This window comes from Euprymna scolopes, chromosome 26, assembly GCF_053919585.1.
Source record: "Euprymna scolopes isolate OS-2025 chromosome 26, ASM5391958v1, whole genome shotgun sequence".
NCBI classification, from domain to species: domain Eukaryota; kingdom Metazoa; phylum Mollusca; class Cephalopoda; order Sepiida; family Sepiolidae; genus Euprymna; species Euprymna scolopes.
In genome coordinates, this window is record NC_136507.1 from 106310707 (window position 1) to 106336127 (window position 25421).

The following is a 25421-nucleotide window of genomic DNA, read 5'->3' on the forward strand; positions in this document are numbered from 1 at the left end:
TTTGATTAAGTACGATTTATAGATGCGTATCAAGCAAAAAGGATCGTCCAGGGCGGTAGATAGTGGAATTGCTTGTTGAGAGAAAGAGTGAGATAGAAAGGACCCCACAAAGGAGAGAGAGAGAGAGAGAGAGAGAGAGAGAGAGAGAGAGAGAGAGAGAGAGAGAGAGGGGGGGGGGGAAGGAGAATGGAAGGAAAATGAAAGAGAAATATGGATTAAGAGAGAGAAAGAAAGAAAAGAGATTCGGAAGAAGGAAAGAGATGAAGAAGAGGGATCAATTTACAAACGAGGAGATGCTAATATCAGAGAGATGGGAGTCAGAATTACAGATCTTGTGGGTCAGCAGATGAAAAAAGGATTTGCCCGTTGGTCGTGAGATCATCCGCATCAGATTTTGGGTCCTGTTCCAAAGGCTGGATCCCTCCCCAGAAGAGCTAAGTGGAAAAGCTTTTCATCCTCCTGCCAATTCAAGTCCTGAAAGAATTCAAGTTGAAAAAAATCCTGCATCTGAAACTGTTAAGAACCCGAATAGTTTAACTTTCTTTGCAGGATTGTATCTGGAATTGTTTTACGCAATAATTATTCTGGTTTTAAAATTAATGCTACATTTAGTGCTTATACCTGTCCTGGGACTGGTATTTTATAAGCTTACTATAATAAAAAGTGAACTTTGATATTTTTTATTAAGGTGTTATTAAAAGAGGTCAATGAGTTTTATTTCCTTATCGATCTGATAAGTATTTGATGAAAACAAAAGTTTTCTGCTTGATTATTTCTTACCACATCGATTGCCAGTCATGCATTGTTTACGGATTTCCTTCATTTTTCTTTTGTTTTTCATATTTTCTTGCCATTCGGAAAGTTTATATTCAAAGTTGTACCAAGAAAGCATCCGACCTCTGCATAGATCCATCCGCATCAGAGATGCTATTCTTAAGCGGCGTTTATTACCGCTGCCTTCGCGTTGGACGGGAAGAGAAGACCATTTGATCGAGAACCTTCATGCTTTCAGTGGATATGTTAACAAAAAATGGAAGGTAAGTGAAACTGCACTTTATAACGGTGAAATAGATTCGAATCGCTGGTGAGTTTTATAAATGCTGCAAGAACTTCGGATATCGATAAGAACAACCGTTCATAAGTGTGGATTCCAAACTTGCAGTTTGTTTTGCTCTTATAGATTAATCGTCTAACTGTGATACCGCGACACACGTACAAACAAATTTACAATTTATTTCATTTTATTATGCATGCCTCTTACATACATACACACACGCACGCACACGCACGCACGCACACGCACGCACGCACGCACACGCACGCACACGCACGCACGCACACGCACGCGCATGCATGTATACATAATATACATATACATATATACACACACACACATATATATATATTCATTTCATTTGATCTCTGTGACTTATATATATATATATATATATATATATATATATATATATATATATATATATATATATATATATTAAGTAATGTGATTGATAATTTAAAATTTAAAAATCAAATTATAATTAAATTAAAAATCCGTTTCACAAGAAGGAACAACAACAAAATCATTTATCTGTACGATCGTTTCGAAAAACAATGTTTTTATTGTGGTAGACATCAAGTTACGGACAATAATTATTACATATAGTTTTTTAATAAGCAAGGTCTCCTCTTCATACACTCAGCTCTTTAGACTATTGTTCTAAAAATTCAAATTAGAATTAAAAATTAAAAATCTGTTTCATAAGAAGGAACAACAACAAAGTCAATAATTTGTACGATCGTTTCGGAAATGATGTTTTTATTGTGATAGTCATTAAGCCACGGACAATAATTTTGACATATAATTGTTTTTAAAACAGAGTCTCGTCGTCAGCAAAAATATTGGGTGTTTTTATATATATATGTAAAAGACACCATAAATAAACCTAGCATTTTTAAGTAAGGCAGATGTATCTGGAAAAAATTAAAATGAAAAGGAAAATATTTACTTGATAAGCAAATTAATATCGGTTGAGGATAAAAAATAAAAATAGAATAAAATTATAAATCTGAATTTGGTTTAAATATAAGGTTATAATAATATATTTTTAATAACAGTTAAGAAGTATATATATATATATATGTATACACACACACACACACACACACACACACACACACACACACACACACATATATATATATATATATATATTTATTTATTTATCTTTTAATTGTTCGCCTTTTGAAAACCGTAATTATCGTCAAAGCATTGATTTGGATGTTGATTGTAGCTACACGCATGAATTACGATTTGAATTACGGTTGCTGAGTCGTAGATGACGAAACACGTATCAGTGGATAATTATACTTTTAAAACTATATATATATATATATATATATATATATATATATATATATATATATATATATATATATTAGTAATGGGACGATTACAAAATTTTCCCTATTCTGATTCTTTTAAAATTTATAAATATTTAATTAGAGATTTGTTGCTTTTTGTAAATTTCAAAATTATTACATAAGCCCCCCGTTAATTTCCGCGTCCATTTTTCTGAAATGTTTTCCTTGTAATTGATTTACTTTGATCTAAAACAAAGCCAGATTGTATCAGTTCGTCGTTAGTGTACAACATGCTACATGCTTCTTGAAAGTTTTCATAAACAGTTGAAAATAGTCGACGATTTGAAAGGCAAAATGAGAAAACGATGTAAGAATAAAATATTTAACAACGCCCCCTCCCATTGTTATGAACGGATTTCTAAATAATAATGTTACTATTTAGATAACCTTTTTAACAATGGAGAGGGCGTGGGCTTTGTTAACTATTCAGTGCCTTCTCTCTATGAACGAAGTGAAAATTTTATAGTAATTATAAAAAATTGGTTTGCTTTGCTGTAAACACAAAAACAAAAACGAGATGCAAAAAAATAAAATAAAAATAAATAAATAAATAATAATAATAATAATAATAATAATAATAATAATAATAATAATAATAAATAATAATAATAATAATAATAATAATAATAAATAACAATAATAATAAAAATAAAAAATACTAAATAATAATAATAATAATAATAATAATGATGATGATGATGATGATGATGAAATATTGCTAGTATAGGTGATTACGTGTGAACCCCTTGAAAAAAGCTCAAGGAAAGAAAAGCAATGATTTTAGTATTTAGAGTGGAATATATATATATATATATATATATATATATATATATATATATATATTAGAGTTTCGAATATATATTTGACATGAAATAATCGTAATTTATGGGCCATTCTAATTATGTCTGGATGTTAACTAAAATTGTTTCCTACTAACTTAAGTTCGATTGGCAACGTCGTAAAACCATGCGTAATCACTCAAAAAAGTAGACACCACCTCCCAAATAAACGCACAGTATTTATCTCTTATATAAAAAATGTTTTTGGTTAACTGACCTAACACACTAGAATGTTTCGGAAATAGACACTAATATTTTACACTAAATTTATATGTGAAAGTGATCCTGTACTTTAACTTTCTAAATAAATCATTTTATATTTATTTTTTTTATAACTATGAGTATTTATAGGTAATGTTTTTGTTTAATTTTTAACAGGTATATGTAAATTTATGAATTATTGGTGTTTTTTCTTCCGTTTTCATTTTTCTCCAATCGCAATTATAACTTTTTGTTGCGAAAAGAAAAAGTTCCATTCTCCATTTTTTAGGCCATTGTATCTAAACAATCTGAGAAACAGTTTCGCATATAAATTTAACGTAAAATGATCACCTCTTTCGAACCGGACAGTGTTTTAAGAAACAGGTGACGAATTTTGTTAGTTTTTCATTTTGGGCATATTTATGTTCCTGCTGAAACTGTAGTATAAAATATGTCATTGTCAAAAGCCATAAAATGTCCGACCACTTCCTACTACTAACTGTAAGCCCAGGTGATAATACGAAAAATAAGAAAAATAAGAAAAATAAAGGCATTCCTTGTGGTTTTATGATTTTGCCGATTGGGCTTGGGGTCAGTAGTAAAAAATTTAGTTAACTGCTTTAAAACAATTAGAATGGCCCGGAAACGGGTGATCATTTTACGTTAAATTTATGAATTCAGGGAAATTGGGCAACGGAAAATAGCAACGGAAGAAAGGGCAACGGAAAAAGGACCATTTTGGCCAATTAGGAAAAAAAAAGGCAATTATTGAATAAATATCCATTGAAAATAAATTTTAGAACAGTTCTTGCGGGATATATTCTTTTAAGAAGCAGACCTCCATCGCTTGCTCCAATTGCTACTTTCAATCGATATTTATTAAATAATTGCACTAAATTTATATGTGTAAATATTTTCCCTTTATGTATTTTATCCAAGACTTTTATGAATTTATTGTGAGATATGCATATATATTTTTAACCCTAACCCACCCCGAGAAAGAGACAATAAAACAACAATTTCAGAGGACATAGTGGCCAGACAATGCAGCTCCAAGAAAATAAAACTTGCCCATTTGTTTGAAATCTTTTAACTGTGAAGTCTGTGCAAGACTTTCCTAGTCTCACACAGCCGGCAACCACGAAGGAATGCACAACAAACGCCCATACAGACAATGTACACACACTACCGCAGACTCACATGCGAAGACAATGGCAACTGGATACACGACGTCACCACGAAAAAAAAATTTTTTTTCCTTCCAAACGAACAATTCACTTCTCTGTCCAAGCAACTCGTTGCACATGTTAGCACACAACAAAAATCAAACAAACAAACAAACAAACGTCAGCCTAAAAAAAAAAGAGTAAAAACATTTTCCACGCGTAAGTAAATACTTTTTTTTATGAACACACTCCGTTTTTTACATTCCGTTCCTTTTGACGTTTTGTTTTTGCAAACAACCACACCAACAGCAAAAAAAAAAAAAAAAAAAAAAAAAACAGGACGAAAAGCCAATTGCCGAAAACATTACTTATAAAAAATATATATATATAAATATATATACACTGCATATATTTTTTCCCCTAGGAAAGGGAGTATTGTGCGAGCCTTTCCTAGTCTCACACAAAAACACACGTTCACATTTCAAGCTATATTACTTGTCATATACATAAGCACACACAAACATACGCGCCCACGTCCACACACGTACATATATTCACGTTCGCGTATATACACTCACTTTCAGTGTATATACACACACGCTAACGTACACACATGTACTCACACACGCGCATACGTACGCACACATGGACGACGTCACTTCCTTTCTAAGGAAATACACACATGCGCAAAAGACCACCGGAAATGAGTATGAAAGAGAGAGCAACAAGTGGCTTCTTTTTTTTTTTTTTTTTTTTTTTGGCCCAGCTTTCGAGCTGGTCGGTCTACGGATCGACTGCGTGCCTCACACTACTTGCTACTATGTGGGGCAAAAAGCTAACAGACCGTACGTACACATTCTCACTCTTTCTCTCTCTACATATACAACTTGTCCCTGAGAATACCTTCACGTAGCTGACGGCTAACATGGTGTACAGCTTAACTCACTATCCTTTGTCTTTGTCTACACGCTGGACTATCATTCTCATTTCTACTATATTACTCACTTCTCTTCCCACGCACAAACAAACGATAGTGACCCGAACGTGAGATGAAAACACATTTCCTTTTTCCTTCTATAATACCAGTCCTCTACAAACGATGGTTACACCCGCACAGACATGAACACATGTTATATCTAAAACATTCATTTCTTTCAACAGTAAATAAACGACGTTTATCTTATCCATCAATTGAGTCTTTGTTTCCTTCAATTCCATTCGTTTCATTATTCTTTTATAACGGGATTAGAATTTATACATCCTAGTCCTTTACAACTCTCTGAGAAACATCATAGTCCTTTACAACTCTCTGAGAAACATCATCTAGACATTTGGCAAGTAGATGCGAAAAAATACCTGGAAATTTGATCAGGCTTCAGATTTAAAAAACAACACCTTTTGATGTCCCATTTTTATTTAATTAGCAATAATGCTGTATATTATTTTTCTTGACAAAATATTTCTTTAATTTTAAATAATTTTTTTTCGATACCTTGTAAATAAACTGCATTCTTGTAGAGGTTACCTAGTGAATTGTTACATGTATCAGAAATTGGGGGGGGGGGGATTTTTGACACCCCTAACACGAAACTACGAATAAAATATAAAACCTCGTAATTTCTCTTTTTGAAGTGGGTAGTTTATTTTCTTTATGGAATATACTTCCAAAATAAACTATTAAAGTTGTTTAAAAAATAATAGAAATATTATTTTTTATTTTTTAAAACACAGTGTTTACAAAGTGCCGGCGCGCCTACATGCAGCCATTCTTTTACGTAATGAAATCAATTGAATTTTACGAGTTAAATATTTTTCAATTTTTAAACTTTAAAAATCTATCAAAATTTTTCTATTGATTCTATTTTTACGATATTTTCAGGGTCAATGTGAAATATTATGCTCTTTCCAATAAACTGAATATAATATTTTAGACAAACGTTTTTTTTTTAATTCACGCCCCCCCCCCCATTATGAAATGTCTCTCAAAACTTAAATAATGAATTTACTCACCAAAGTTTTATATATCACAAATTGAAGATAAAAGATCAATAAATAAAATATTCTAATTTAAAACAAAAAAACAAAGAAGTGTTTTTTTGGAAATTTACCTGTAAAGTCTAAAGTGTAAAACCTTTTTTTTTTTTTTTTAAACCACGTTGATTTTTTTAAGTGGAAGCTTATGTTACGCTTAGATTATCAAGTAAATATTGGACGCTGACGACAATTTTTTCTATTTCATTCAATGTTTTCTTTTTTTAGATATTTAAAAAAAATCAATAAGAAGAATTAAAATATATTAAATCAAAAATGCATGTATTTCTTTGAGAAAAGAAAGAAAAAATTCATCGACTGTTTTTTTTTTAAAGCATAAACTTATAAGTAAAATGTGACTATTTTTCACCTATGGGAACACATCTTTCTTCACGCACTAGGCTAGATAGCTAACGCGAATGTGTGGTTTTTACGTCGTTCTGTCCATCCATAGTTCAAAACAAGAACAAACACCAGTTCAGCGTTTCGCTAACACCGTAAAAATGTTCACGTAATGGCAGTATTTTCAAATAGTTGTTTAAAAAAATTCTTTTATTTAAAAAATACATGGAATTTAAAATATAAATATGGATAAATTCTTAACAATGAAGAATGGAAGTACCTATTGTATAGTATTTTTATAGGTAAGTGACTTTTTGGAATGTATATATATTTTTTATAATCGAAGTAAGTACAATTTCGTTGATTTTCTTCAAATCTTTTTTTAAAGAAAACCGATATTTATTTTTTTTTACCCTTGTCACGTGTGCGCTAGTTAGAAATAGATCATTAAAAAATTTAAAAACCTGTGCAAATATAAATACACGCATACTCATACACATCTATATATATATATTAATTTTATGTGAGTAAATGAAGTAGTTATATATATATATATATATATATATATATATATATATATATATATATAACTACTTCATTTACTCACATAAAATTAATATACGAAAGTATAAATTTATACGTAAACTTTAAGTATTTACTTCAAAAGTGCTCAATACGTAGGTAGATATATATATATATATATATGTGTGTGTGTGTGTATATATATATATATATATATATATATATAACTATTTCATTTATTCACATAAATTTACTATACGAAAGTATAGATTTATGCGTAAACTTTAAGTATTTACTTCAAAAGTGCTCAATACGTAGGTAGAGCTAGTTAGTAATTTATAAAATATATATGGCGATTAAGCTACACTGAATATTCTGCGTTTCATCCAACTATAGGATTCGTCAGGCTTATGCGCGAATTCATATATATATATATATAACTGCACTGATAAGCTGTGATACAGCGAAAAAGTACTGCATATAGATGACTATATTATAAGACTCAGTTCCTGGGTAGAGCACTTTATTAGAATGATCCCCCCTGCTCTCTGTTTGTAAATAAACAAGCAAGCACTATAAAAGCGGTGGGCAAGTGTCGATGTAAATGGTCATTTGATGAGGTCATTTGCGAACACTGATCCCATGAGCCAGAGGTTAGAACTGCCGACTATCAACTAGATGGTTGTGAGCTCAATCCTGACTAAGGATGGGTGCTAGTCTAGCCGTACTGATGAGCTGTGATACAGCGAAACAGTACTGTATGAAGATGATTATATATATATATATATATATATATATATATATATATATATATATATGTATATATATATTTGTGCGTGCATTTCAAGGTGGCTACCTAAACAAATAAGCGAGACTGAGTCTTCTATGAATTTTCTTTTTTTCCTATTTCTGGCATATTGTCATGTATTTTTTCTTTCTAAGCACAAAAATTTTCTGTTTTTCTCATGAATAATAATGTTTTTTCTAATATGTCCGAGAAGATTCGGTATTGACATAATAATACCGATTGTTTCTGCATAATGGAACGAATCTGTAAAAATGTACTGAAATTTTAATACATTGAAAGAGCTGTTTGGTAAGAAAAATAAATATTTGGATCCTGGAATATTTAGCTATATTGCTATTCGTATATATATATATATATATATATATATATATATATATATATATATATATACTAGCATTTCAGCCCGGCGTTGCCCGGGTGTTTGGAGGTGTAAAAGGTAGTAGGAAGGCAGACTCGAACCCATACCACAAAGGAGAAACAGAACGGGGGAAAAACCTGACGTCTTTGCTGTTACGACCACCACCAAACTGGAAGTGACATAGGTTTAAATTAAGGCTAGACAATCGGAAAGAGGGGATGACTTTCAAAAATATCGGTAAAAAAGCGACCCCTTCCTGTAGAAAAATGCCCAGTTGAGGGTGAAGAAATTAATGTTTTTAACCAATTTTTCGGTATTTGTCGTCTGAAGGGTCGAGTTTAAAAACAATTCTGATCTTGTGAAAATTCGTCGCTTCTGTCGAAAGTTTTAGGTAGACATGCAAACATACATACATAGATTTATATATTGATAGCTCAAATTTTCGACCCAAACCAATTAAAAAGCTTGCCCTATCTCTGAATACCTTTTATGTAAAATTTCAAATGTTTAGACCGGAAATTGTCTGAGTAATTTGGTAGAGATCGAAGTGGTAAAATGTTTTTAACTTTGACCCCTATTATAACCTTTTACCATTTATTGTTTTGGGCTCAAATCAATATATTAAGTTAGATCCATGTCCAAGGAACCTACATCTAAAATTTCAATTGTTTAGACCCAAAATTGTCGGAGGAATTTGGTAGAATTCTCAAAGGTCAAATCGTTGAACTTTGACTCCTTATCAGCCAAATTTCTGGCCGAAAATGGATTACAAAGATTTTTCGAAATTTCAATACCCTGTATATCAAATTTCGAGTCTATTGACTTAAAATTGACAGAGTTATTGTGTAGGGAAATGTACACAGACAGACAGACAGACAAACGGACAGATAGACAGACAGACAGACAGACACTTTCACTTTTATAGATATATAGATATATATGTCTAAGATGTGAAACACAATACTAATTTATATATATATAAGCCTGACGAATCCTACAGTGGATGAAACGCAGAATATTCAGTGTAGCTTAGTCGCCATATATATTTTATAAATTACTATATATATATATATATATATATATATATATATATACAGGATGTCCAAAGCTATTCAGCGATACGGGAGATTAATTGACTTACTGAAAAATTTTTAGATTTTTTGTTTTTTTATAGTTTTAAAGGTTTTTAAAGAAACTTTCAAGACTATATATATCTATACACATATATATCTGCATACACCTGCATGCACATCTCTATCTATCCACTCACGCTAGTATTTATATATATATATACTAGCGGGGTTACCCGGCGTTGCCCGGTTGTTTGGAGGTGTGTGCATAAGTGGATAAAGCAAAGAATAAGCGAAGAAATAACTGAACATAATTTCGAATGCGACCTTGTCTAATAGAAGAACCTTCTGTTGATTTTATAGCTGGAATTATGGATGTATAGAAGTGTTAACTTTGGGCAGAATCGTACTTTCTTCATAAATGGAATCTTTTCGATTATCGATTTTCGATACTTATCAGATGCATTCTAATACAAAACCTTAATAAGAACACCCCCAGACACGTAAAGTACCTTCGTGTAAAATTTCAAAAATGAAAAATGAAAACGATGTTAAACTTTTGTAAAAAATCTGCAAAATCAAAGCATAAATCAGGGAAAAGGATGATGGACGTCTTCTGAAAAACGAAAACCAAAAAACACAGTGAAAAGCGAAAAGCGAAAAAAAAAAAAAATGGCATAACTAACCCTTCAATTCGCTTAAATCCAATGGTGCGTTTCACCCAGTCCATTCCAAATTATTTAATCAACTACAAAACGAAATAAAGCAAAATAAAAATGGCATAAATAAACCTTCGATTCGCTTAAATCCAATGGTGCGTTTCACCCAGTAGAAAACATAGAACGAAAAGAAACGTTGAAATGCCGTTCCATTTTTTTTAAGCAACTACGAACCCAAACTGGTGTTTCTTCGTAATGCCCCTTGTGAACGATTCTGCAATGGGGTAAGTGGTAGTGGGGGTAGGAGGAATTTATTAGAGAGAAAAGATTTTACAACTTCCATTGAATCTAACCGATTTTGGCTGTGGACTCTCACCAGAAAAAATATAGGAATCCACGATTATCGAGGAAGTGTAGAGGTAATAGGCCTATAACATACCTTAGATAATGTGCTGCAGTTTGTGCATATTACATTTGCACGAAATGTCTTGATTTTCAATCCTATTAAGGTCAAAATAAAAGTGTTTCACATCTTAGACATATATATATCTATATATCTATAAAAGTGAAATTGTCTGTATGTCTGTCTGTCCGTTTGTCTGTCTGTCTGTGTACATTTCCCTACACAATAGCTTAGTCAATAGACTCTAAATTTGATATACAGGGTATTGAGATTTAGAAAAATCTTTGTAATCCGTTTTCGACCAGAAATTTGGCTGTTAAGAGGTCAAAGTTCAACGATTTCACCTTTGAAAAAAAAAATTACATTTGCATGAAATGTCTTGATTATTAAGGTCAAAATCAGAAGTGAAAAATGAGTTCATTTTATATATATATATATATATATATATATGTGAATGAAAATTTTAGATGTAATTCTATAAATTCAAAAAATTACAACAAATTTATTATTCAAGGAATACAAAAATTTTAAGTTTTTTCCTCATTCCATGGAGTTTCAATAAATGGCTCATTAGAGAAATGTTTTTTAGCAAAATAATGTTCATAGGCAGTCATAAATTTTGCTATTTAGCACACAGATTGAAAACTAAAATGTTTGCATGAATGTTGTGTAGCAGGGGCTCATATTGGGGACACATAAACGGGGACATATATAACGTATAACGGATGGTGATGACACTTCTGATGGGAAGACATATATATATATTTCATCATGACGAAGAATGTAACTATTCTTGGAGGTTTCATATTAATACGGACTGGGAGATATGATGCTACAGTTCTTCTACACATATAGAGAGGAGGAGGAGGAGGTAGTTCACTTATGATGATGGGGGGCACATAATTTTTGAAAAGGTCGTTATAAGATGATAAAACACATTTATCTCTTTTGGTTGTGATGAATGACGACACGAGCAAACTGTTACAAATTATTGATGGTGATTGATTTATTCATCTGGTCGGCCGGTCGATGACGTCAGGAATTCAAACTTTGATTTACATGGTCTAATCTTCTACCCTTCGCCTCTAAGGGGTTCCCACTCCAACAGACTATCTCTCATCAACTGTCGACTCTCAACTCTCGACTGATCAATGGACCACTCTCAGATTCATATATTGAGAAATTCCTTTTGTTTATGACGTCAGAAGTGTGTTATCCAAACGTGACTAATTTTCACGTGGCTTTACATATGTGTGTCCAACAGACTTTTGGCAAACAAAAGAATCCTCAATTCTTATCTAACCTATTTTTAAACAATATAATTTAACTCGCATTGTGCATTCATTTAACTGACATATTTAATATCTAGATTTCTAAAGAATGGCCAATCGACTCTGTTTTCGATATAAACAATATTTAACCATTTCTAATAGAATTAACAATAGACTGAATTTTTAAAATTCCATTTTTCCATTATCTTTAACACTTGCCTACAGGGTTCGATTCTAACCTTTTCCTAATATCATTTTCACTTATCTAGTCTGTCTTCTTACTTACATGAGAAGGGGACAGCCCTTTCATGTAACATGAAAATTTGAAAAGAAACCGACATTAAAAAGGATATTCAATGGTGCAGTTAAGTTCAATGAAGAAAGAGGAACACTTACACGATTCAAGGTATTCACGATGGAGATTTGTTTAATGATGTCGTCCATAAAATACGATATGGTGAAATCCTTTGCAAATTGTAATATTTTCACAAAATGAAAGAAATTTTTCTCTGAAAAGTTTGTTAGATGGTGTTTACTGAAAATTTCTTACCCAATTAATATAATTTAAATTAATATATTAAAACTATTAAAAATATTAAAATTATGATAGTGAGAGAGAGAGAGAGAGAGAAAAAAAATTCCGTGAGATTCCAATGTACCTAATGTACTTAAACACCAATTTCTTTCTTTCTTTTTTTCTTTTTTTTTTTTGAACAGGGAAATAAAAACGAGCTGAATAAGAAACATCGGTTGTTCCAAACGAAAAAAATTCACTCGAACCCGGATGCAGCAAATAGGTGGCAAGTTGGACGAGAACATTTGCAGGGATCAAATTTATCTCGTCAATCGAATCAAGAAAGCCACATCAGAAAACTTGACCACGATCCACAACAAGATCAAAATTCAGTTCAAGCTCAACTATCTGGTAAGCTTATAATCGATGTAAATAACGCACACTTTATTTTTAAAAACTTAACCCTCTTCAGAATACCATTGATAAAATACAAGGTTTTCTGAATATAAAAACCGAATTTGATAAAAACTATTCTTTTACTTTTTAGCAGTTCAGTTTTAATAGTGTGATGCTGATCTATTTCAAAAATAGATGAACTTTTCTAGACACTATATATAGAGTCATAGCCAGTATTGGACGAAGATTTTTTGTAATATATTAATCTGTACTTCTGTAAATACACTCTTGTGTATATACCACCGTGTTGTTTTGATTATTATCTGCCCTTTAATGCCACAACACTGGCGACGAGGATTCAAACCTATGTCTAACAAAACTGGCAACGAGTATTCAGAACAACATATTTCAAACGTACGTCAAATCACGCTAGCAACAAGGAAGTCAGACTTATTTGGACACAAAACCCGGATGTAACTTGTATACAAAACTAACCCGGATTTAACTTGTATACAAAACTGACAATGAAGACTTGTATTTTTTTTTTTTTTATTCAATTTTCACTCCAAACAAGGCACAGTGCCACTTTGAAGCAGGGGGCTACTATCAGGGACTTAATTAGCGGGGTCATTATGAAGGGAGATGAGTAGAAAGATGTTTGTTGACATTACACTTGAACTTCTGCATATCGTTGCAGTTGGGAAAGCAGAATCCCGGAAGGGAGTTCCAAAGACCCGCAGTTCTGGGGAAGAAACTATTGGAGTAAAAGGCTTTCTTGCACCTAGGGATCTCTACTGTAAAGGGATGAGACTTAGTAGCTTGTCGGGTTTGTCGGGGGTAGTTACGTCGGGGAGGTACAAGTGTTTGCAGTTCATCAGAGCATTCACCATTGAAGTATTTGTAGAACAGGCAGAGGGATGCAACATCTCGTCGATGGGACAGAGGCTGAAATACAACAGCAATGTCGAATACAACATAACTATTATTACAACTGGAATGCTGGATTGTCGGAAAAAGACTTTTGTGGCAACCTCTGGATATTTAATCATAACAATAAACAAAACTGGATTTTTTACAACTAAAGTGTGCCAACTGTGTAGAAAAAACAAAAACAAACACTTTAACATCAAGAAGTATGGTTGAAAAATATATTAAAATAGGTTTGGGAATTTAAATCGACCTACCGCGAAGAAAAGGTCTGTCGATTTTTTAAATCAGAAACATAAAAATAAGTTTGAATTTATCTTCTAATAAGCAAAGTTATGACTACTGAAGTCATCTTAATTGAAGTGACGAAAAATGGAGGAAATTAAAAATGCTATTCTATAAATTTTACATGCGATGCGCCAGCGAGATTAGCGGCTGCAATCGCTAAACAACCAACATCGTATTAAAAGGAAAATAAAGAAAAATGGAATTGCAAGTAAAATAAGTATTAAAAGAAAAATAAATGGAATTGCAAAAAAAATCAAATGGAGCGTACCAAATTCGTTATTTATATGCATGCAAGCAGCAGCCCTGCTGTTTTAAGAGCATCGGCGAACACAGCACTCCAAATTGTAGAGCCATGGTAATCTCAGGAAGACAAGTAAAGACGGTAGTTTTCCGTTGATTTTCGTCTTGATTCAAGGGGGGGTATCTCTCCCCGTGAGTAAAACGCGTTTCTACAACTCCGCGCGGCACACACAGCGCATAGCCTTCCCAAATGGTCACCCATCTCGTACTAGCCAGGCTCATTATTGCTTAACTTTGGTGATCTGGCGAGAACTGGTGTGTCAACGTGATAAAAAAGAAACAGCGGCATTGCATTTGTTAAAGTAATACAATTATTGACTAAATTGTAGCCCTAAAAAGAGGGAAATTCTATAGAGGATCGAAAGTTAAAGATGACAAGCGTAGTTAACAAACACTGCAATGATTTCAAGTTGCCAGAGTTGAATTTTAAATGCTTATATTTGATTAGTATGGAATACGGATGCAGAAATCAGAAGAAAGGTTCTTAATAAACTGATGAATGAACCTTATTGAGCACGCCAACATATCACAGAAGACTACCAACGTTTCCTCAACGTTCGACAAGATTAAAAAGACTTGGAACAAAATGGAGTGTCACGTATTAGAAAAATACGTAACAAAAGGAAAAATTAAATTTTCTAAACAAAACAAAAATATTTACCTGCTCAACTGTGTTTCGGTTGCTTCCAGCTGCATAAGTCTATTTAAATGACAAACTGTCTTACATGCGATCACATGCGGCACAAACGTACACACTGCAGCGTAAAAAAGGCAAATTAAAAAAGTTTATTAGAATCGCTAAATATGACGAAGTCGAAAATATTATAAGTTGTACAAGTAGAAATAGTGAACAGAAATATTGAAATCCAAATCTTTGAACATGAAAGAAAATAGAAAACCGATTTTGATGAAAACTAAAAATGTATCCAAAACATATCACTGGTAAAAAAAGAAAAAATGAGCGCGGACTAATAATTGCAGTTACAAGAAACACCTTTAAAATTAAAAAATGTTAATGATGAACAATTCAAGTAACCTTTTGAGCACGGATTAGATGGAAAATTTAAAGTATGGAATCTATTTTTATATCTATAAAAGTGAAAATGTGTGCGTATGTGTGTGTGTGTGTGTGCGTGTATATGTGTGTGTACATTTCCCTATGCAATAACTCTGTCAATTTTTAGCCTACAGACTCGAAATTTGATATACATGGTACTGAGATTTGGGAAAATCGATGTGATCGGGTTTTGGCCAGAAATTTGGCTAAGGGGTCAAAGTTCAACGATTTGACTTTTGAGAACTCTATCAAACTCCTCCTACAATTTTGGGTCTAAACACTTGGAATTTTAGATATAGGTTCCTTGGACATGGATCTAACTTAATAACTTGATTTGAGCCCAAAACAATCAATTTTAAGGGGTCATAATAGGGGTCAAAGTTTAAAAAATTGACCTTTTTTTTTTTTTGCTCAGCATACACCTCAAATCACCCGGGCAACGCCTTGCACCCATGTTAGTATGTCTATAAATTTTTACTGACATATATATAAAATAAAAACCTTAAATGCTGCAGCAGATTGGCTACAGAAATAATTGTAAGAAAATTTTTCAGAAGTTTTTATCCGGTGAAATAAGAAAATGTAAAAAAGTAACTCCAAATTTGAATTGAAACCAAATATTTAACCGATTTTTAGAAAAAAAGAGAAATATGCCATTTATGGGATTAAATAAAATTGACAAGGAATTAGATAGACTTGAAAAAAAATCAGACTGTTATCGAAAGTTGAATATAGCAAATGGACTTCATGTCTATGTAAAAGCAAAAGTAATGAAATTCGTGGATGTGCAGATTTTTGCATATGTTTGAACCAGGCACTAAAAGATTATCACTATCCTCTGCCTAGTCCAGAAGAAATATTCGCAAAACTCAACAAAGTTGATGTATCTACAAATACTTGTGGACGAAGAGTGCTCAAATATACTGTGTATAAATAAAAATATCCATAAGAGTACAAATTTGAAGGATTAACGTTCAGGAGAAAGGTTGTACCAGTCACATTTCAACAGGTAATGCACGCCTTAGTTTATCTAGACGATATACTAATAGTTAGTAAAAGCACCGAGCAACAGAAATCTCATGTATATAACGCATTTAAAGGAATTCAAAACATCATTTCAAATTAAAGAAAGAGAAATGCAAAAATGTTATGGAAGAAATAAAATATCTGGGCGAAATAATAGACACTAGTGGTAGAAGATCACTCAGAAAAAACAGGTGTGATAACAAATATGGCAGCTCCCCAAAACGTCATTGCAAAGTTTTCTTAGGTTAGCAAATTACTACAATATGTTTATCCCAATAATGCATAATTTGAGAGCGTCACTTAACAAGGTGTTGAAAAAAAAAATTGGCTCTGGATGACACAATGCCAGGAAGCGTTTGAGAGAAAAAGTATTCTCATTTTTTAGTTATTTTAAGGCATTATAATCCAAATTGCAAAATAGTAGTAGCTCACAGAAGAGATGTTGCGAGTTTGTCTCTGCTTTATCGTTATTTTCATGGAAAGTGTTCGACTGAGCTTCAGTCTATGGTTCCCCCTCGCCAAACTTTCACAAGAAACACTCGTCTAGCTGAAAACACTATCAATAATTACCCCCCCCCACACACACACACTCTTTATCTGTGTCTAAACCTAAACGTAGATTCCAAGAACAAAGCTTCTTTCTTAGAACTGCACGCCTGTGGAATTGTCTTCCGTTTTCCTGCTTTCTGGCTGACTACAATATGGTTGTCTTCAAGTCTAACGTAAACAAGTTCTTGATGAGCCGTTCCATATAAGTTAACAAATTTGCCGAATTGATTACTATATTGTCCAATTTCTGCTGTACACTCTTTAACCCTTATCCTCGAGTGGCCTCTTGGCCTTGATAATGTGGTGATGCCAGTGTAAAAAAAAAGAAAAAAAAAGCTACTAATACTAATTCATAAGTTATTGCAGCTTGCATTTTACATAAAATGGTCTGCTGAAACTTATCGCTTAATACATCTTGTACATTATTGCCTGAAATTGAGAAGGAAGCGTTAAGTATTATTTTTGCAGTCAAAAAATTTCATCGTTTCATTTACACAAGAGATTTGTTATTATAAATTAATCATAAAACACTATTAACAATTTATGGCTGAAAAAGGACTACAGAAATAGGAAATCATGTTCCTAATTACAAGTAAAAATGGAGTATGTCTTGTCTTCCAAATTCAGTCATGCTAACGGACTGACTGAACTAATACCAAAATATGTTGAACCCTTTGATTGAACCCTCTGATTGTCCAGACTGATTGTCCATTTATAAACTGAAGTGGAAGTGAAAAATATATTATGTGCCATCATTGGAGAGATCCCGGTAACACTCAAAGAAATAAAGGCACAGACTATAAACGAAATGCAAGGAAACTAAAAAAGAAGAAGAAAAAATTAAAAAGAAGAAAAAATATAAACAGTGGCAAAAAATGAAAAATGAATAAAAAATGAATAAAAAATGAAAAATGAATAAAAAACGAATAAAAAATGAAAAATGAATAAAAAATGAATAAAAAATGAAAAATGAATAAAAAACGAATAAAAAAATGAAAAATGAATAAAAAACGAATAAAAAAATGAAAAATGAATAAAAAACGAATAAAAAATGAAAAATGAATAAAAAACGAATAAAAAATGAAAAATGAATAAAAAACGAATAAAAAATGAAAAATGAATAAAAAACGAATAAAAAATGAAAAATGAATAAAAAACGAATAAAAAAATGAAAAAAAAGAAAAGAAAACCATAAAGATTATGAGTCGAGTCCTTGTAGGGTTAATCCGGATGAGATGTGTGTACTCAAAAATGAAAAAAAAAACTACTTGAAAGTTATTATCCGTGGCTTTCGAAAGTAGAATAATTCCTAAGATAGTTTTTTGATGTCTGTAAACGATCTGAAAAGATGCCAAAGAAGAAATTCTTCATTTCATATACACTGCTGATCCAAAATTTAAGACCACTTAAAAATCTTTTTAAAAACATCTTTTTTTAAGGATAGATTTTAAACTCTTCTGACTTAAGGTTACTAATACTACAATCTAAAAGGTCATGGAATCAAAAAGCTACATTCTAAAGATTTATTTTTTAAATTTACATTTTTATTAAATTAGTTTTTTTTTTCATCAGAAGAGTAGAGAAGGTGCTAGGTAGCATGTGGAAGATGCGGCATCTAGCGTACAGTTCATTAGGGACAAAAAAGATTAAGAGGAATTATAGAATGTTGGGGGAAGCTTTATTGAATTCTAAATAAATAAAGGAGAAGCTTGTTATATATAGTATTATATATAAGATTGTATATGGTCTTTAACATAGTGTTAAGTTTAAGGGGTATATGTTTTAGGGTTAAAATTGGGGGTGTATTGTTGCTGCGTGGTAAAATTTTAACAGTTTGTGGGGTGTCTATTATCTATGGAGTGGTATTTTTGATAGGTGCAACCTAAACGGCAAATAGCAATATAAAAACGCTTACGAAAGGTGTCAATATTAAGATAAATTTCAACTCTCAATATTTTGTGTGGCCACCATCATTATCCAAAACTGGCCTTACTCTCCTAGGCATGGAGTTTACCAGAGCTTCACATGCAATGACTGGAATGCTCTTCCACTATTCAATTACGACGTTGCAGAGCTGGCGAATATTTGATACTTTGTGCACATCCACCTTCTACTTGAGGATGCCCCAAAGATGTTCTATTGAGTTCAAGTCTGGAGACATGCTTGGCCAATCCATCATCTTTACTCTCAGCCTCTTCAGTAAAGCAGTGGTTGTCTTGGATGTGTGTTTTTGGTCATTGTCATGCTGGAACACTGCTCGGTGACCCAGTTTCTGGGGGGAGGGGATCATGCTCTGCTGCAGTATTTGACAGTAAATGTTGGAGTTAATATTTCCCTCAATGAAATGTAACTCTCCAATACCTGCAGAACTCATACAGCCCCGAACCATGACATTCCCACCACCATGCTTTACTTTAGGCATGACATACTTATCTTCGTACTCCTCAAATTGGTGTGCATGGCTGTCACCCCAGGAGGAAGCCTCTTCTGAAGGCAATACACAAGAAAGCCCACAAACAGTTTGCTGAAGACATGTCAACAAAGCCCATAGATTACTGGAACCGTGTCCTATGGTCTGATGAGACGGAATTTAATTTGTTTGGTTCTGATGGCCTTAAGCATATGTGGTGGCGACCAGATGAGGACTACAAAGTTGAGTGTGCCATGCTGACAGTCAAGCATGGTGGTGGGAATATCATGGTCTGGGGCTGAATGAGTGCTGCAGGTATTGGAGAGTTACATTTCATTGAAGGAAACGTGAACTCCTGTATGGAAAATAGAGAAGGCTTACTGCAAAAACGTGCTTGCGTCTATCTGCGTGCAGGCTGAGAAGGAAAAACAAAATGATCCAAGATGGCGACCGTGGTCTTTTAATGCCCACGGTCTCGAACAGTTCTAAAAAATCCCATCCCACATATGATTTTGAGATGCACCTGGGCATCATAAAAGCAAGTTGCTGGGGGGGAGTGGGCAGAAGCTTTCAGACCTATGTAGAGTGAACATCAGCAAACTTTTCTGAACTTGTTTACATTGGACTTGAAGGCAACGATATCATAGTCGGTCAAGAAGCAAGCCAGCAGAACAATGTTCCATAGGCGGACAGTTCTAAGAAAGAAGACCTATGTGGAGTAAACAACCCCAACATGTGCTGTCAAATAGCAGAGCATGATCTCCTCCCTCCAGAAACTGGGCCGCAGAGCAGTGTTCCAGCATGACAATGACCCAAAACACACATCCAAGACAACCACTGCTTTACTGAAGAGGCTGAGGGCAAAGGTGATGGACTGGACAAGCACTCAATAGAACATCTTTAGGGTATCCTCAAGTAGAAGGTGGAGGTGCGCAAAGTATTCAAATATTCACCAGCTTCGCAACGTTGTAATTGAAGAGTGGAAGAGCATTCCAGTGGCTACATGTGAAACTCTGGTAAACTCCATACCCAGGAGAGTAAAGGCAGTTTTGGATAATGATGGTGGTCACACAAAATATTGAGAGTTGACATGTTGTATGTTAATATTGACAACTTTTTGAAAGGAGTGTACTCATTTTTGTTGCCATGGATTTAGCTTTCAATGGCTATATTTTGAGTTATTTTAAGGAGAAAATAATTTAATTCTTTTATATATGCTGCAGACAGACAACTATTTATTGTGTCACAAAATCATTTTTTCAATGTTGTCCCCTGAAGAGATATACTTAAATATTTATTATCTGTGTGTTTGTGTATGTGTTCCATAATAATTATTGTTATTATTTTTTCAGGAGGTTTCTCTTGCATGATACCGAAATGGGTCAACCAAAATGAAATAGGAAAATCGCTACCTATTCCTTATCCGAATCCATGTCAGCCTGATCCAGAGCGCCAGTGTGAGTTCATTTATGAGAAATATCCAGTAAAAGAAAAATTTATTCAATGCGATAAATCTGGCAAAGCTATTTTGAAATCATGCCCTTTCAATTCTCAGTGGGACGATACAGTGAAAAGTTGCTTGTATTCTTATGCATCATCAAATACTTCCTGTGCGATACCTTCATGGGACAATCCAAATGAAACTGGATCCAAATTAGAAGGCTTTTATACGAACCCCTGTGAAGTAGACAGAAAGCGTCCATGTGATTATATCTATAAAACATATAAGTTGGATAAAAAGAAGTTTATTAGATGCGACCGATTCGGTAACGCAATTGTGAAGTCTTGTCCAACTTCAGTCAAATGGGACCAGAAGTCTAACAGATGCTCTTTGAAGACAACAATGGCTACGACAAGTACAGACAAATCAACGGAATCAATAACAACTACATACAAAGTTCCTTCAACAACAGAAATGGCGACAAAGCAAACGGATACAATTACTACAGAAGAAGCAACTTCTTTGGAACCAACTTCTTTGGAAGCAACTTCTATGGAAGCAACAACACTTGAAACAACGTCCTTATTCACAACGACAATTCAAGACTCACCAAAACAAAGTATTATAACAACAGAAACACAGACAACATTACCAACGTCAATTCCAGCTGTAGATACAAGTAATGCGGCAAAAATGTCAAGTATTTATATGACAACCGAAACGATGCTATCATGCGTGGTTCCATTTTGGGATGACCAGAATGATAACGGCAAGGAACTCGAACATTATTTGATTAATCCATGTGCACAACGGCCAAACGATCATTGCAAATTTTCTTACAAACTATATTATCTAGACCCGCATAAATTCATCCAATGTGATAAATCTGGAAATGCAAGAGTTAAATCTTGTCCAGCATCCTTTATATGGGACAATACTTTTCATCAATGCATACCAGAAAGTCTAATCACAACAGAGCTACCTTGCTTAATTCCATCTTGGGATGACCAAAATAATAACGGCATGGAACTCGAACATTATTTGATTAATCCTTGTAAACCGCAGCCAAATGGTCATTGCAAATTTACTTACAAACTATATTATTTAGATCCGCATAAATTTATCCAGTGTGATAAATCTGGAAATGCAAGAGTTAAGCCTTGTCCAGCATCTTTTACATGGGATAAAGATATTAATCAATGCATACCAGAAACTCTAATCACAACAGAGCTACCTTGCTTAATTCCATCTTGGGATGACCAAAATGATAATGGCACGGAACTCGAACATTATTTACTTAATCCTTGTAAACCATACCAAAATGGGCATTGCAAATTTACTTACAAACTATATTATTTAGATCCGCACAAATTTATCCAATGTGACAGATCTGGAAATGCGAGAGTTAAGCCTTGTCCAGCATCTTTTACATGGGATAAGGATATTAACGGATGTTTACCTGAAGTTCTAACAACCGAGCAAGTTTCATGTTTAATTCCCTCTGGTGTTAATGAAACTCACACTGTTTCAAGTTTGCCATCATTTTATCCAAATCCTTGCATGGCAGATATGTCTCGTCTGTGTGAATTTGTCTTTAAACCATTCTTATTAGATCCTCGTAAGTTTATTCAATGTGATAAACTTGGTAAAGCATCCATTAAGCTATGTGGACACTACTTTGAATGGTCACAGACCATGCAACGATGTGTTTTAGCAGAATCTTATACAACAATCAAGCCACATTGTGAAATTCCGACTTGGGTCAATGAGAATGAAGCGGGTTCACCTCTACCAACGTATTATCCTAACCCTTGCGTTACAGATACAGATCGAGCCTGTTTATTTGTTTACAAACCATTTCTGCTTGATCAAAATAAATTCATAGTCTGCAGTAAAAGTGGGGATGCCCTTATAAAAACATGTCCTCCAAATTCTGCGTGGATTGATAATGCTGGGAAATGCTCAGTACCTGAGATTCAAACCACAACAAAACCAGAATGTCGTGTTCCTGCATGGGTAAATCAGAACCAACAGGGAATACCTTTAAAACCTTTTTATCCGAACCCATGCCCTATTGATTCAAACCGGAAATGCGAGTTTATATACTTAATCTATATATTAGACCAACATATGTTCATACAATGTGACAGATCTGGAAAAGCGGTGTTAAAGTCATGTGCTTTTAACAGTATCTGGGACAATAATATAAAGCAATGTTCTGTATAAACCACAATCAGACCATCATGCACTATTCCTATATGGGTTAATCCAAATGAAAAAGGGTTACCTTTACCTGCATATATTCCAGACCCCTGCAAAACAACACCAATGCAAACTTGTAAGTTTTTCGACTATATAATAAATGATAGTCAATTTACTGAATGCAATCAATACGGCAAAGCTTGGGTAAAGACATGTCTTTCCTTTTCAAAGTGGAACAACATTTTCAGTATGTGTAGTAAAATAAACAATAAATGAAATTCAAAACTAACTGTCCCGATCTGACGCTGCTCAGGACTCTTTCTACTGTTGTATTTTTATTTAAATAAATAATTGATTATATTAGTTGTATTTAAACTATTTTATTCTAAAAGGGTTAAAAAAAATAGCTGTCCAAGGCTCTTTTTACTGTTGCATGTTTTTTATCTAAAATAAATAATTGATTACATTGATTCTATTTGAAATATATTATTGCAAAAGTTGTTCCAAAAATATTCCAATCCCAAATGCTTTTTAAAATTCTTAATATAATGATAAAAATATTACAGATGTCATGTTACTGAATTTTTGAGATGAGGATTTATTATTTGGATTATTTGGACTACTGTTTTCATCTTGAATACTATTTTCAAAATGTTTCAGTCGATATAAACTCTGACCTTCTCTAGGTGTATCTTAGTGAACTTGGGAATGTTTCTGTTCAACTTGAAATCTGAACAGAACTTCGAATGGAACATTTTATTCAATCCACGGGGGTAGCATGCTCTCTCTCTCTCTCTCTCTCTCTCTCTCTCTCTCTCTCTCTCTCTCTCTCTCTCTCTCTCTCCATCAGTCACGACTGAAAAAAAATTGTATTTTGAACGTCGCTTAATTAAACTTTCAACCTCCAAAAGAGTGTAACATTCAACTCAATTTGTACTTCCATGACTACACAACAGGTAATTGATTAATATTAAATGATAAAAATGATAATATATGTCACGTGGTCCCTGGCTTTAATAGGTTAGGCAACTTGGAGCGTCTTTGTGTATAATATAAGTTGGACTAAAAAGTTATTGTTTTAGAGAAAAAAGAAAATGAACGAATATATATATATATATATATATATATATATATATATATATATATATATATATATATATATATGAGCAAACAGTTAATAAAATATGTTAAAAACACTTTGAAATGAGTTAAAAACATATTTAATCTGAAAAGGAAACACTAGATAAATGGATAGTCCTTAATCCGCGGAGTTTTGAAGAAATACTCTCTTTTTCATCAGAGGTGAGAAATTAGCAAAATGCGGGATCGGATTTTGCATGCAGAAGTATTTGATGAAACAACAAGTAAGTCAAAGATCTTACTTGAAAACAAAATAAGTTAAGCAGAGGGAATATGGTAAAGAAAAAGGTGATTACACATGAATGGATAGTCTGGTGGAAGATAAAAAATCCAGTGACGGTAAAATCCAAATGTAAAACTTCAAGAAAGTTAAAAGAATTTCCATTTGTACAAGTAAAATCCAAGGAAATCCCGTAATTGGAAGAAGATGGTCCATAATAATCCAAAGGCAGAAATCCATGGAATAATTCACAAAAATGTGTACAAGGAAAAAAAAATATTAATAAAAGAAAAAATAAGATGTGCTTTTCACTCTACTTCCGAGACATAACTATAAATAAAAAAGGATCTGGGAAGAGAAAGGAGAAAAAAAAATGATAAAGTTAAATATAAAATAAAGGGAAACAAAAGTCAAAATGACCCAGACAGGAAATGTTAAAGGCGCGAAAATATATATAGGGCAAAATAATATAGGTCAACTGAAATGTACAGGTCATCACTTAAAAAAATATCAGCAAGAGTTGTTAAACGACACTAAAAGGAAAATAAAAAAGGAAAATAAAAATAAATAAATATGTAATAAATAAATACAACATAAAGAATGAATAAATAAATAAAAAAATCAAATATAATAAAAAATAAAATATAAAATATAATATATAATATAAATAATATAAATATATAATATTCAATAAAATAAAAAAAGAATAAAAATAAAAAAATAAAAATTATTTAAGGGGAGAAGATGGCCGGTATCTGCAATTTCAGGAAAAAAAAAGTAAGTAAATTCATATAGTAAAATTTAAGTAAATATACATACAAGATATGAAAGTGTGTATAGATTGATATATTATATAAATT

At 32.8% G+C, this 25421-nt stretch overlaps 1 protein-coding gene across 1 annotated transcript; it reads left to right on the plus strand.

Annotated features, from left to right (window-relative positions):
• The first annotated feature begins 720 nt into the window (after positions 1-720).
• Positions 721-23564, plus strand: LOC145248344 (uncharacterized). The gene is made up of 3 exons (XM_080110259.1): positions 721-1037; positions 12809-13016; positions 20911-23564. Exons 1-3 carry the CDS (start codon positions 798-800, stop codon positions 23223-23225), a joined length of 2763 nt encoding a protein of 920 aa, XP_079966385.1. The 5' UTR covers positions 721-797; the 3' UTR covers positions 23226-23564.
• The last annotated feature ends 1857 nt before the right edge of the window (positions 23565-25421 follow it).

Bases quoted from the DNA above. Each gene is read 5' to 3' on its own strand.
- LOC145248344 (XM_080110259.1), top strand. From the start codon at position 798: ATGCATTGTTTACGGATTTCCTTCATTTTTCTTTTGTTTTTCATATTT. The intron at 1,038-12,808 runs GTAAGTGAAACT...TTTTTTGAACAG, and splicing joins ATGTTAACAAAAAATGGAAG to GGAAATAAAAACGAGCTGAA. The intron at 13,017-20,910 runs GTAAGCTTATAA...TTATTTTTTCAG, and splicing joins AGTTCAAGCTCAACTATCTG to GAGGTTTCTCTTGCATGATA.